Here is a 13985-nt window from a genome sequence, read left to right as displayed (position 1 = left end):
CTGACTGCCTATTTAATAGCCTTGACCAGTTAGTTCAGAATTGTTAGAAAGTGATACAACTGTCATTAGCTATGAGAATCAAGCCTGAGGGTCCTAAGGCAGACTGAAGGTCAAGTGGCAACCAAGTTAGGTCCTGGTTGGCAGGGAGATGTGCAGAGCAAGCAGCCTCGAGACCTGACAGCTTCCCAGGTGAGACCCCGTGAGACCCAGCTGCATTCCACCCCCGCCCTTGGACTTCCATGGGCTCCCTTACCTTTATAATAAACCTCACTTTTATTTTCATGAGCTAGCTGGAGTATCTTTCAGCTTCTTGCAATTAAATGAGCCCTATACTACCTTATTTTCTTACTCTGTCCCCCCAAAAGATGGACAACACCTGCTCACCATCTTCAGCAACAATCATTCTTACACTTGACACGAACTCAGTTTTCCTTGAGGCTAAATAACCTCAAAGCCTCTAACCTCACAAATTAGGACAGAGTCTCTTTTTCTGTATATTTAGATAACTTAGGAATCCTGCCAGACGGAGTCCGGTCAGCCTAAAACTGAACGCAAATATTACTGAACACTTGCTGCGGGGACAGACACTGTGCCAGGAGCCTGGGTTAGAGAGATGGACAAGGCAGGCAAGGTCTCCAGCCACCCTCACCGGCTGCCACCCAAGGCACCATATTCTTTGTCACCACCGCTACACCTTGTGGGACAACTTCAAATAAAGAGTCTGGGAAAAGGGTCCCAGCGTCCCAGCTACCCTCCTCTGGATGGGAAATACCTGATAGAAGTCTGTTTTCTCTGCGATGACTTTCAATATTCCTGGAGCAATGGGAGGAACTGTCACCATCTGTAGCTTGCTGAAAAATGGGTTGTGTCCGGAGCTTTTATAGCGTTTCACTTTGTCTTCAATGACAAGTGCTAGGGACAGGGAGTGGTTTATCACTTCGAGCAGGGTGGAGATGGCCACATCCCGGAGGTAGCCGTCAGTCACACAGCAGCAAATGGTCATCAGGGATTTCAGCCAAGACGGAAAACTGGAATCACCAGCTCCTGGAAGGAAGCCAACCAGAGAGGACAGAGAGAGACAGACAAAACCTCATGAAACTCGCTCACCAACCTGAGAGCCAGTCTCTAAGACGTTTAGATCCGGGAAGTCACCTGGACAGCAGTGTGATAACCTTCTGGTGGTGACAGGATGCGCTGTGCCCATTCAGGGCCAGAGGACAAATGAGACCAAGTCTGGTTTCATGCGCTTGTCAGATTATTCAAATTCTGCAAAGGTCGGTCTCAGGGTTTTGAAATGATTCGAAATGTTTGTTTTCATGTCATTAAAAATTTTTTTAAATATAGTAAAATTTGAGTTAAAAAACTTTTTTTGAAATTTACAGAGTAAAAATCACATTTTTTTTTTGGTGCAGAGTTCAAAATGTGTTTTCAAAGCCCTCTTGGTGGTAGGGCACGTGCCATTAGCTTTAAAAGAGGCCGAAAATATACTGAAGCTATCAATTCTAAATTCATTTCTTCCAAGTATACTGTCATTTGCAGTTCATGAGCCAAGAGACAAATTGCATGGGACGTCTAAGGTAATGACAAGTGGAGAAATCTTCACCCTCTGCTCCCACCAACTTAATCACTCTTTCTTCTTTTCCACTTTTTCCTCCATCCCTTTTTTCTTTCAAGTGTTCACTGCCTGCAATGGACCCAGCTGTGTCTGCCCAACATTCCCACGTTGAAGCCCTCACTCCCAATGTGATGGTATTTGGAGGTGGGGCTTAGGGGAGGTGATTAGGTCTAGATGAGGTCCTGAGTGTGCAGCCTTCAGGATGGGACTGGTGCCCTTCTAAGAAGAGACGACAGAGAGAGCCCCCTACTGCTGCCCCCCAGCCAGGACGTGAACATACGGTGAGAAGGTGGCAGTCTATAACCAAGGGGAGAGCTCTCACCAGAAACTGACTATGCTGGCACCCTGATCTCAAACTTCTAGACCCAGAGCTGTGAGAAAATAAATTGCTTTTGTTTAAGCCCCCCAGCCTACGGCAGTTTGTTATGGCAGCCCGAGCTAAGACGCTGCCTGTTATGGGTTGAACTGTGTCCTCGTAAAAGTTCTTATGTTGAAGTCCTAACCCCTTAGAATGGGACCCTATTGGGAAATAGGTCATGCAGATGTCATTAATTAAAATGAGGTCATGGGGAGTTCCCTGGTGGTCCAGTGGTTAGGACTTGGAGCTTTCACTGCCATGGGCCCAGGTTCAATCCCTGGCCAGGGAAGAGACAAGATCCCGCAGCTGCGTGGCCAAATAAATAAATATTGAACAAACTAAAATGAGCAGAGTGGGCCCCAAACCCAATATAACAGGTGCCTTATAGAAGGGAAATTTGGACAAAGACATATACACAGGAAGAACACCATGGAAAGATCAGAGTTGGGCTGCCACAAGCCCAGGAACTACCAGAGGCTAAAGGAGGCTTGAACACATCCTTCCCCAGCACCTTCCGAGGGAGCATGGCCTTGCCAACACGTGGACCTCAGACTCTGGCATCCCGACCCATGAGACAATCCATTTCTATTGTTTAAGCCACTTAGTTTGTGATACTTTGTTATGGCAGCCCTAGCAAACTAATATGTAAAGCTTTAAGAGCAGGTCTCACGAAAGAGTCTAGTTACTGACTACCATAAGCACCTTTAATGTGCCAGACTTTTTTTTTTTTATGTGGCGATGCCCCGTAGCATGTGGGATCTTGGATCCCCAACCAAGGATGGAACCCGTGCCCCCCGCAGCGGGAGTGCGGAGTCTTAACCATTGCACTGCCGGGGAAGTCCCAGTCCCAGACCTTTTGATGGGCTTTGCTAGACACCCCTAGTTTAAAAATACAGACCCCGGGGCTTCCCTGGTGGCGCAGTGGTTGAGAGTCCGCCTGCCGATGCAGGGGACACGGGTTCATGACCCAGTCCGGGAAGATCCCACGTGCCACAGAGAGGCTGGGCCCGTGAGCCATGGCCGCTGAGCCTGCGCGTACGGAGCCTGTACTCCGCAACGGGAGAGGCCACAGCAGTGAGAGGGCCGCGTACCGCAAAAAAAAAAAAAAAAAAAATACAGACCCCCGCCTCATCAATTTCCCATCTGGTGAGACAAATCCAAACCACACAGGCTAACTACAAAACCAGGAAGGAAACAAACGTGGCACACAGCTCCTTCTCAGCCGCTGTGATTTTAGCTCGTCTCTAAACCTCCACTGCCCGAGTCCCAAGGCTCCTCCACGGGACTCTAGCCGGGCCGCCCTCTTACCCGGCAGCTGGAAGAGCGCGTCGCAGAGCTGCTCGGTCTCCTCCTGGGACAGGTACACGGGGAAGGTGGCGCAGTCCAGCAGCAGGTGGCAGGCCGCGGCGAAGGCCTCCCTGCAGCCCTCCCTCGGGCTCCCCGGGTCAAGGACCACCTGGTCCACGGCCCACTCCTCCCGCCCCTCGCGGCCAGGGCTGCTGGGCAGGGGCGAGGGCGTCTCCAAGCTCTTTGTCTTGAATGGAGACCCTCGCACCGTGAACAGGTCTGAGAGCATCTGCCTGAACTGGGGCCCGCCGAGGGGCTTGGCTTCCCACGAGCTCTTCCTCCCCGAGTCGCTGCCCGCCGTGCCCCGCACCCCACCCTCCTCCCTCGGGCCTGCGGGCTCTGCCGACTTGGTTTCTTCTCCGGATGCCGTCAGCTGCGCTCCAAAAATGTTCTTGTGGGCAAAGTTGGCAATTAGCTCCTGGAGGCAAAGAAACGTCCTCTGCATGCTGCCGCCCTTCTTCCAGACGTCGTCTTTGTCCGGAGAAACCCTGGGAACCCTCAGGTGCTCAGAGAGCTCTGGCGACGAAGCACTGAGGCCGATGCCACTGTCTTCCGATTTAAGCGGAGGAAATGGAGCGTCTTCATCACCAGGAAGCACTGCGTTTGTGCCTAAAATTACTTCACTGTTTTCACCTTTGACTGGACTCTGCAAAAAATGGAAGTTTGTACCGTGTATCTCGAAAGACCAAGGGATTCAAACATCAACTGAATCAGGCTACGAACGCGTCCTCCCTGCTTTTCAAAATCACAGTTCTCTACCCCGAGAGGATCCCTGTGTACACGTGTATAATGCAATGGAGAGGGCACGCAGCGGGCAGGAGAAAGGCGGCCGGCCCAGCGAGGCGGCTGACCAAGCCCTGTGCTCTTTGGGTGGGCTGGCTTTGAGCCCACTTTATTTATTTAGGCCCTTCAGGGTCCAACAGGGTTATTTAAAAACAGCTTCTGCCAGATGTAAAAATATGAATGAGGAAACTGGGCTAAGTGTAAAATAAAGGCACAAAGGAATGAAAAAAGGGGAGACAGCTAGAACAAAGTGTTTACCCCCGTACATGTTTTACACACACACATATATATGCGTATATATATTCTGTGGCTTTTCCAAAAGGATGACACTTCAACCTTTAATGAATCAACCTCTCATACTGTTACTCAGCTTATATGGCATTAAACTGAAAACTTTTCAGCATTTGACCCACTGTGCTCTTTGGGGAAGACTGAGACAGTATCACGCAATTTTAGAAACATAGTGTTATTTATATTTGTACGCTACACATGCTTAAACTTTATATCTTACAACCTTTTTAGGATGTTTTTTTCCAACAGCTGTAACAGCTAGGAAAAAAAAAGAAGAAAAAAAAAAGACTAACTTAGAGAATGAAGCAACAGTCTGTAATTAATTTGCAAACTGAGATGCAAGCCCCATAGGGCAGGCATCTGCCCCCAGCACTAACCAACACACACAGCTGTCTTTCAGGAATGCTTCGCTCTTTTAGTCTGTTTGCACACCTGTCTGCCATTGCACCAAATGGATTTCAAGGGCAGAATTTTCAAATCCCTAAACAAAGTAGAAAATAAAAATAATTCAAAGACCATGGGCCGGGGCTTCCCTGGTGGCGCAGTGGTTGAGAGTCCGCCTGCCGATGCAGGGGACGCGGGTTCATGCCCCGGTCCGGGAGGATCCCTCATGCCGTGGAGCGGCTGGGCCCGTGAGCCATGGCCACTGAGCCTGCGCGTCCAGAGCCTGTGCTCTGCAGTGGGAGAGGCCGCAGCAGTGAGAGGCCTGCGTACCGCAAAAAAAAAAAAAAAAAAAGACCATGGGCCTCAGACTGCTTGTGGAACCATAACTCTTACAGTCTTTTTGGAGGACAATTTGGTAGCATCTTTCTAAGGTAAGAAATGGGTTTGACTGCAACCCATTTCTATAAACTGATCCCTCAGAAACACTTGCAGCCCTGAGAACAGGCTGTGCGAAGATGCTGAGTGCAGCAGTGTAACAGTGAAAAACTAGAAATAACCAAAATAACCTCGACAGGGGAAGAGGTGCAGAAATTTAAAGCCGTACCATAGACTCTCATGCAGAAATGAGAAAAGCGTTAAGATACCTCTGTGAACACAGATATGGAAAGATGTCCTCCAAATAGTGTTTGGATGAAAACCAAAGTGAATCAGAGAATAATGTATGTTATGGGTTGAACTGCGTTCCCTAAAAAGATGTTGAACTCCTGACCTCCAGCATCCGTGAACGTGACCTTATTTGGAAATAGGGTTCTTGCAGATGATCAAGTAAGTGAGGTCATCAGGGTGGGTCCTAATCCAATATGACTAGTGTCCTTATAAAAAGGTGAAATTTGGACACACACATATGCGCACAGGGAAGATGCCCTGTGAAGAGGAAGGCTGCGATTGGGGAGGTGCGTCCATAAGCCCAGGAACACCAAAGATTGCCAGTGAAACACCAGAAGACAGGCAAGATGCACGGAATGGAGTCTCCCTCACAGCCGCACAGGGAACCACCCTGCTCACACCTTAATCTCGGACATCTGGCCTCCAGAACTGTGAGGCAATAACTTTCTGTTATTTTGTCACCCAGTGTGGCACTTTGTTACGGCAGCCCCAGGGACTACTCTCTCACTTATATTAAAAAAAAAAAATCAGGGCTTCCCTGGTGGCGCAGTGGTTGAGAGTCCGCCTGCCGATGCAGGGGACACGGGTTCGTGGCCCGGTCCGGGAAGACCCCACATGCCGCAGAGCGACTGGGCCCGTGAGCCACGGCCGCTGAGTCTGCGCGTCCGGAGCCTGTGCTCTGCAACGGGAGAGGCCACAACAGTGAAAGGCCCGCGTACCGCAAAAACAAACAAAAAACAAAATTACATGTATACAAACATACACATAGAAAGGTCTGGATGGTGGGCTATGTCTAACCATTAGCTTAGTGATGGGCTTTAGCAGGAAGTAGCAGGGCAGAGGGTGAAACGACCGGGGGTTGCTCCTACACTAAAAGTTTTTATGAAGTGTGTGAGGATTTTAGAAGCGTGTTTTAGATATTACCGATATATCTTCTAGTCTTTATCCCTACGTGGGAAGGTACAAGGTTCCTTCAGCCCAGAGAACCACTTCGGCTCCTCCCAGCACGTACCAAGCTTCCACTTGCAGGCTCCGTGTCCAGGTAGGAAGGCGGCATCTGGACCTTGCTGAGCACTTTGAAACATGTCTTCAAGGCGTGCGTGAGTTCAGGTAAGCTTAGCGCCTCCATTTCCTTGGCCAGAGACTGCACCAGGCAGCCAAGCACCTGAGGGAGGTACTGGGTTTGCACCTCAGAGTAAAGTTCCTGTGAAACAGAGACACGGGTTTAATGTGTAACCAGTAGAAAATTCAAATTTTTTTTTACAGCATAAGTTTGTTTCACATTAATTCCCAAATCAGAAAACAAAGTAATATTTCTTTTTGATCTAAATAAATCAATGGACGTTCTTCCTCTCCTCTCGGGTGGCTTTCCTCTTTCTAGCAGAAAATAATCACCACGTTTATTTCTATATTAAAGAAATCAATTTCTTTTGAGAAAATTAGCCAAGGGTGTGACTTTAGCTAAGAAATGTATTTACTCTCTGGGATTTCCCTGGCAAGCCGGTGGTTAAGACTCTGTGCTTCCACCGCAGGGGGCACAGGTTCCATCCCTGGTCAGGGAACGAAGATCCTGCGTGCCGCGCAACACGGCCAAATGAATAAAAATTTTAAAAAAGGACATACATTAACTCTCACTCTTAAATAACTGTCGTTATTTAGGATGGATGACACTCAGCTCATCATCTGGTTTCCATAACTTCAAGCTCAGCCCACTTACAACTGGCTCAAAAGTTATAACCCCTTATATTAAAAGGACCTAAAAGAGACAACATCCAGCTACATCTTCCATGCTGAAACACACATTAACACAGTGCTATGTATTTAGGTAAAACTACTTCTTCAGTAAGTTTAGGTTCCTAAAAAGGCCAACAACACTAATCAGAATGTAAGTAACAGCCAGCACTGGGCCATCTCCATAGAGCAAAGGACCTACCAGGGGGATCACGTCCAGGAGGAACACAAGGAGGGTGCAGAGCTCCGAGACTGTCGGGGGGGCGCCGACGCGTCTCCCGGCAGCGTGACTCTGCTTTGCGGGTCTGCGTGAGTCGCAGGAAAGAAAAACAACTCTCTTATAATAATTTCAAGCGTTTCCTATGATTTCCAATAAAGTTGCTTATTCTATTCCACCCATAATGAAAGACAGCTCCTGCAGTTCTAATAATGAAGCTTTGGTGCCAAAAACTATCTAACATAGACAAGTGTCAATAAGTCTTGAATCTGCTCGTCTCCAAAACAGGTTCACTCTGACTTGAACTTCATCAGATCAGGTGAGGGTGGTCCATGCCCACGTGGGATTCCCTACCCAGCAGATCTGGAGCTACCAACAGCAACAATTCCAGGCCCCCGGCCCCAAACCAAAGGCATGCTCCCGGGGAAAGGGCCTGGTGACAGAATGCAGGACAGCTGTTCAATCTGCTGTCAGAGCAACCAGAGACAGCCCCCTGCATGTCACCAGGAGCTCATCCCCACGAGCTGCTTAGAATTTCTCAGCTCCCACAGAGGAGTGTAACTCCACTGGGCTTATCTTATTCTCAAGCTCAACACTTCCTTTTCAAGAAGTAGGCAACTGGATACGTAAGTTAAAAAGTCAACATACTAGTTCCCAAAACAGTAATTTTGGATTCGTCTAGCTATCACAGTACAATTCAACCTGAGTCAATTTTCTTCATTGTAAATTATCGCTTAGTTATCTTGGCATTTATCTTGGTAAGGGACCGAAGAATTGTAACCACTACATCTGGGAGATTCTGCCGCTGGGTGCCTGCTCTAAAGAGACCCATGTATCTGTGTGTAAAGAGACAGGACCAACACGGTCACCAGGGTACTATTTGCAACAATGAAAAGACTGAAACTGGTTTATTCACACACTGGACTACTATACCTAAGATGAATGAACCAGGTGTATATAAATCTCCAAAGGGCTGTGGACCACACCCCACCCCCCAAAACAACACATTGCAAAATGTTATATACAACTTGATAGTATTCATATAAAATTTGAACAGACAAAACAGACTATATCGTTTCTGGATACACATGTTATAAAAACACAGGTATCACAGGACAGACATGAATTTCAGAACAGTGATGAAAGCTGGGATGAAAGGAGGGAAAAGTGCTGGGAAGGTGGGGAGTTAGCTCTATCTGGGTAGCAACATTTTATTCCTTTAATAAAAAAGATGTGAAAAACAATGATCAAGTGTGGTCTATAATTTCAGCAATGGGTTCGTGAGTGTCTGACGTCATTTCCCATCCTTTCTTACATTGGAATGTTTCATAGTTTTGTTTTTTTTTTTTTTTTAAAGAAAGCACTCCTCGTAACTCTGAAATGGAACTATGCTGACCAAAATACACTCTAGCCTCAGTATAACATGGCCTTGCTGTCCGCCGTGGATCCGATTACAATTAATTTACTCATCACAGGTTTGAACACCTGCTGGGGCCTGGCACCAGACGAGGCAAAGGGCATGGCAGGAGCAGCTGGGACGTCGGGCACGCCTGGTTCTGATCTCAGCTGCTGCCGATCTGCTGTGCAATGTCACACAAGGTACTTCACATCTCTGAGCTCCTCTTTCTTATATGATGGATGGCCCTGCTTCTCCTGGGGGTGTCCAGGGGATGGCCCGCGGCAAACGTTAATAAGTTATGCTTTGATTACAGTTGCAGGTACTGAAGACATTGTGAGAACACAGAGCATTCCAAAGGACGTGACAAGAATGAAGTTTCACAGCATGACTCACAGGACAAAATGGGGTTTGAGAGATTACATCAGTCCTCCTTCACCGCGAAAATCACACGGGAAAGGACTCCTCAGGAAAGTTTGCTGTCCTGAGCACGCCACCGCCAGCAATCTGGAGGTGGTGCAAGTCACCAGATTGAAAGTGACGGGAAAGCTGATTATAGTGGCTTAGAACATGAATGCTTTCATCTGACAGTTACACACTAATTTCAATAAGAATTTATGATGACTGATGATTTCAAAAACACTCTTTCCAGTCCCAGGACCACAAAACTAAGCTTCTTGAATAGATTAGGGCTCCAAGGGCACCATGCAAAGAAAGCCGATTAGATCGACCTAACCAGAAAATGCACAGATGAGTTTCTGAAGTTCGACTTTAATAAGGAAGCTTCGGTATCATGTGAACCTTCTCAATGGCACTGTTTTTAGTTCTATTACGATTTTAAGTGAATTCAATCGTGTACTCAGCAGAGACGACCCAGCGTTAGCGAGTTAAGTATAATCTGACCACAACAAGCAGCTACGAAAGCATGACACCCTCAATTCCTTCCCACATGTTCACAAGCCCTGAACTGGAGACTTACCTAAAACAGTCCTCAAAGCACCTTGTCATGTAATCCCAGAGGAAGTCTGTACTTAGGGATGTGATGAGCAAATTCACTGTTTTAACAATCTCCGAGGCATTTCTGTTTTCTTTTATTGTACTGTAAAGGAAGAGGGATATTTGTAAATATATCTACGAAAAAACCTGTATTACGGGAATGCCATGTCTGAAAAACGAATTCATTGTACCATTTACAACTTATTTCTAGAGAGACTGACAAACTCGGTTATAGATAAAAAGTATTACTGTTCTTATATAGGGAAGAGAATGCATCGTGCCATCCTAAACAGTATTTATACTGATCCATTCCCTCAGAAGTAAGCTTAAGAGCTATTGTAGGGCTTCCCTGGTGGCGCAGTGGTTAAGAATCCGCCTGCCAATGCAGGGACACGGGTTCGAGCCCTGGTCCGCGAAGATCCCACACGTCGCAGAGCAACTAAGCCCGTGCACCACAACTACTGAGCCTGCGCTCTAGAGCCTGCAAGCCACAACTACTGAGCCCGTGCGCCACAACTACTAAGCCTGCACTCTAGAGCCCACAAGCCACAACTACTGAAGCCCGTGCACCTAGAGCCCGTGCTCCACAACAAGAGAAGCCACCGCAATGAGAAGCCCATGCACTGCAACGCAAGAGTAGCCCTTGCTCGTGGCAACTAGAGAAAGCCCTCACGCACCAACGAAGACCCAACACAGCCAAAAACAAATAATAAATACGTAAATAAATTAAAGAAAAAAGAGCTATTGTAAAAAAGAATGTAATGTGGAAAACCAGTTTTAGTCCAACCATAGGTAATTACATACACTATTGGTGGAATAACATAGTACAGCCATTTAGGAGGGAAATTTGGCTAACATTTAAATGCACATCTTCTATGACTCAGGAAATTTATTCTAGGGTTTTATCCTACAGAAATCCTTGTAGAGGTACACAAAAATGTAGGCAAAGGGGGACTTCCTTGGTGGTCCAGTGTTAAGACACTGCACTTCCAATGCAGGGGGCATGGGTTCAATCCCTGGTCGGGGAACAAAGATCCCTCATGCTGCACAGCTCGGCCAGGAAAAAAAAAAAAAGATGTAGGCATAAGGATATCATGACAATGTCATTTTGAGGCAGGAGATAGATGGGCTCCAGGCTAGGCATTTACAACTGGCCTCCTGTTTACATTTGTTGGGGCAGGAAAAAGGTGGGCTTCAGGCTGGACACTTACAACTAGCCTCCTGTTTGCATTTCCTGAGACAGGAGATAGATGGGCTCCAGGTTAGGCCTTTACATCCAGCCTCCTGTTTGCACTTCGAAAGAGAAATAACAGCAGAAACAGAGTAAACAGCCAGGCTTTGTCTCCTGAGGACACTTTACCATAACAGTCATGGCAGGAACAGAGAGGGGCTAAACCCTGTCTGAGTAAAAGATGGAGAGGTCACATATTTCCCATCCTTGGGGCAAGGGAGACATGGCGTGTGCGCAGAAAGGCTCCTTGGGGGTCAGAAAGGAGGGGCCGCCACCCCACAACAGGTGATGCCAAGGCCCCCGCCATGGGCCTCTGGGCTGGAATCCGTCCTGAAAAAAAGCTGCACACACATATCGGGGAGGGTCCTAGGGCAGGTCAGGTGTGGAAAAAGAAACTTAAATAAACGGTTTCTCTGTGTGCTCTCCCACTTGTCGTGCTGTGCCTCTAATAATAAACTTTGCACCTGCTTTTACAGTTTTTGCCTCCTTGAAACAGTCTTGCTTTCAAACGGAGGCAGGAGCCAAGGAAAATTTGAGCCTAGTCTCTTGCCCTTGCTGGTCTAGCGGCTAGGATTCCTGGTTCTCACCCAGGCTGCCCAGGTCCAATTCCTGGGCAGGGAACTAATATCTTGCTTCAAGCCACCACTTACTGCTGCTGCCTCTCTGAGATCAATTTTGAAATACTGAAAAAGTGGAAACCGCCCGAAAGTCAATCAATAAGAGATTGGTCAATCAGTCAGGATTTCTTAAATAAGTGTAACTCCTTACTGAGGACTTAAAGGCAACCACAATCCTCCACAGGAGAAGTGTGTAGAGCTATTCACAACTTGCATTAAAAAAAAACAAACAGGCAACTAAACAGGTAGTGTGTAACTCCACCTTAAAAATAAATGATAGACACCTGTGTACTTATGCACTGAAAATCTGAAAAGAAATACAAATGTTTTATGTTTTTCTCTGAAGCGCACTGGGATTATGGATAATATCTTTTCCCTTGATGCCTTCAAATATTGGTATACTCTACCATGAAGATTATTACTTTCATATCAGGAAAACAATAAACTACTCTCATTCTGCTAGAAACAAGCAAACACTAAAGACTCTTGGTACACCTACAATTAATAAACCAGAAAAATCTTCTAATCGATTTAAATTTTTAATACACCCAATGCCGAGTCAGGGAGAAGGAAATTATATTAAGAGTAAAGTAAAAAGGAAGAGGTTGTACTACCTTAGAAAGTACAAAGACAAAACAAAACACAGGGCTGATGGCTAACTACACACTTTAAGTTATCGCCACGTCTGCTGTCTCCCAAACCCCACTCACCCTGCCTCCAGGGCCCCAGAGCGCCTTCATGCCCCTGGGGTGCCCTCGCCTTGCTCCCTGCTACCCTCCTTCTGACTGGTCTCCTGAAGGACTCACACCCACTCTACGCCCCACTTCCTGACCTGACCTCCCCGCCAGCCCTCCCCCCCCCCCCCCGTCACTCACCACTTGTAAACCAGACCCAGTTGCCTTTGTTGAGCAACTTTTCACACCTGATCAGTAAATACGGTTTGTACTTCCCAGTGTGGAGCAGAGACAAGATCAAACTCCTTTTAATCATCGCAATACTCAATAGGGAAGAGTCGATTCGTATCGATTAAGAGCACAGGTTATTTTAAGGCGTGGCCTGACCCTCTGCATCCCCACTTTCTCGAGCACTTCACAATTTTTGGTAAACAGAGAAAAAAAATCATGGCATTAGGGAGGGAGGAAGAGTGAAGTTGGAAGCCCCACCAGTACCTTATCAGTGAATTTCCACTCTGAGCGTAGCTCAGTTTAAGATCAGAGCCGAGAGCAGCTCTGCAGTAAGAATAAAAGGCCCGGATGACTTCGAGAAACAAATTCTCAACAACTTGAGGCCCTGCAATTGAAAAGGAAACGGCCAGATAAATAAATTAATAATCAAAAATTTTTTTAAAAAATCCATTGTAAATCAGTGACAAACGTATAAAGCGTATTGAGAGTAACTATCTAACACATAGATAATTTATATAGTCTTAAATGTATGGAAACTTTAGTTGCGACAATGACACCTTTAGCTGGAGGAATAACATCTGTGAAAACTGCCAACATTTTTGTAGCGCTTACTGTGTGCTGGCCACTGTTCTAAGCATTCTATAACTATTAACTTATTGAATCCTCACAATAGCCACAGAACCAGGTATGCAATCAGGTAGGCTGTCCTGATTACAAGGGGACAAGAGGACTGAGGCCCAGAAGCTGAATAACTTGCCCCAGGAAGATTCTCGAAGGAGGCAGGGAGTGGGCTAAATGTTTTAAGGGCACTGAAACTGCCTGGCCAGAGGCCGTCACTCCACAGAAGCACCAACAGAGTAGGGCAACTTCCTATTCTGAATTCTTTAACTGCTGAGCTAGAACGACACAAAAGAAATAACACCAACCCAGAAAAGCCTCAGATGGCACAAAAGAACTGGACCCTGCCCGATAGGCAGTTGGAAGGCGGCTGGACATTTCTGCTCCACAAACATCAACCAGCAGGCCTGAAGGGAGGGCGTGACTTCCCACTCATGTATTCAGAGGAATGAACACAGGATGATTCAGAGAAAACAAAAGCTCTGTCAAACAAGGAATCAGCAAATAATCTAAACTCTTACGCTTCCAAAGACAAAGGTCTCTTGTCCACGATAAGCCCCAGGTGTATTTTATCTATAGCATAGCACTGCCAAATGCTTTTTACTAGTGAAGGAAAGCTTGTGGTCAGGATTCCAGGGGAAGAAATGGGGACGTGGCTAAAGCCTGGTGGCCAAAGCACAGATAAGACTGACCTATGACCCTCCTATGCCTTCTAGTCTACATTATCAATCCACTCCTTTGCCCCTCAAGTGTGTCTTTCCTTGGAAAACTAAATTATCAGATAGGACGAATTTGCTGGGATGGGGCAGAAGCCTGCCATTCACACCCCC

At 46.8% G+C, this 13985-nt stretch overlaps 1 protein-coding gene and 1 non-coding gene across 9 annotated transcripts in view; one reads left to right on the top strand and one right to left on the bottom strand.

Annotated features, from left to right (window-relative positions):
• DOP1B (DOP1 leucine zipper like protein B) overlaps positions 1 to 13985 on the bottom strand; it is a 110755-nt gene that overhangs the window by 49811 nt on the left and 46959 nt on the right. For 7 of the 8 annotated variants that reach the window (XR_004349670.1, XR_004349671.1, XM_032630347.1 and 4 more), the window contains 6 exons: positions 12802 to 12922; positions 9768 to 9887; positions 7378 to 7480; positions 6457 to 6648; positions 3282 to 3966; positions 773 to 1044 (listed from right to left, as the gene is read on the bottom strand). Coding sequence is in view for 6 of the 8 variants with exons in the window: in XM_032630347.1 (XP_032486238.1) it covers positions 773 to 1044; positions 3282 to 3966; positions 6457 to 6648; positions 7378 to 7480; positions 9768 to 9887; positions 12802 to 12922 (1493 nt within the window). In the remaining 2 variants the exon portion in view is untranslated. Of the gene's footprint in view, positions 1 to 772; positions 1045 to 3281; positions 3967 to 6456; positions 6649 to 7377; positions 7481 to 9767; positions 9888 to 12801; positions 12923 to 13463; positions 13876 to 13985 lie in introns of those variants that run through there. The other variant, XM_032630354.1, reaches the window with a different exon arrangement.
• TRNAE-UUC lies at positions 2190 to 2262 on the top strand. The gene has a single exon. It is a non-coding gene; the product is annotated as a tRNA-Glu (tRNA).

This window comes from Phocoena sinus, chromosome 4 (genome assembly GCF_008692025.1).
Source record: "Phocoena sinus isolate mPhoSin1 chromosome 4, mPhoSin1.pri, whole genome shotgun sequence".
NCBI classification, from domain to species: domain Eukaryota; kingdom Metazoa; phylum Chordata; class Mammalia; order Artiodactyla; family Phocoenidae; genus Phocoena; species Phocoena sinus.
Note: the sequence above shows the minus strand (reverse complement) of the source record. Positions and strands in the feature narration are given on the sequence as shown.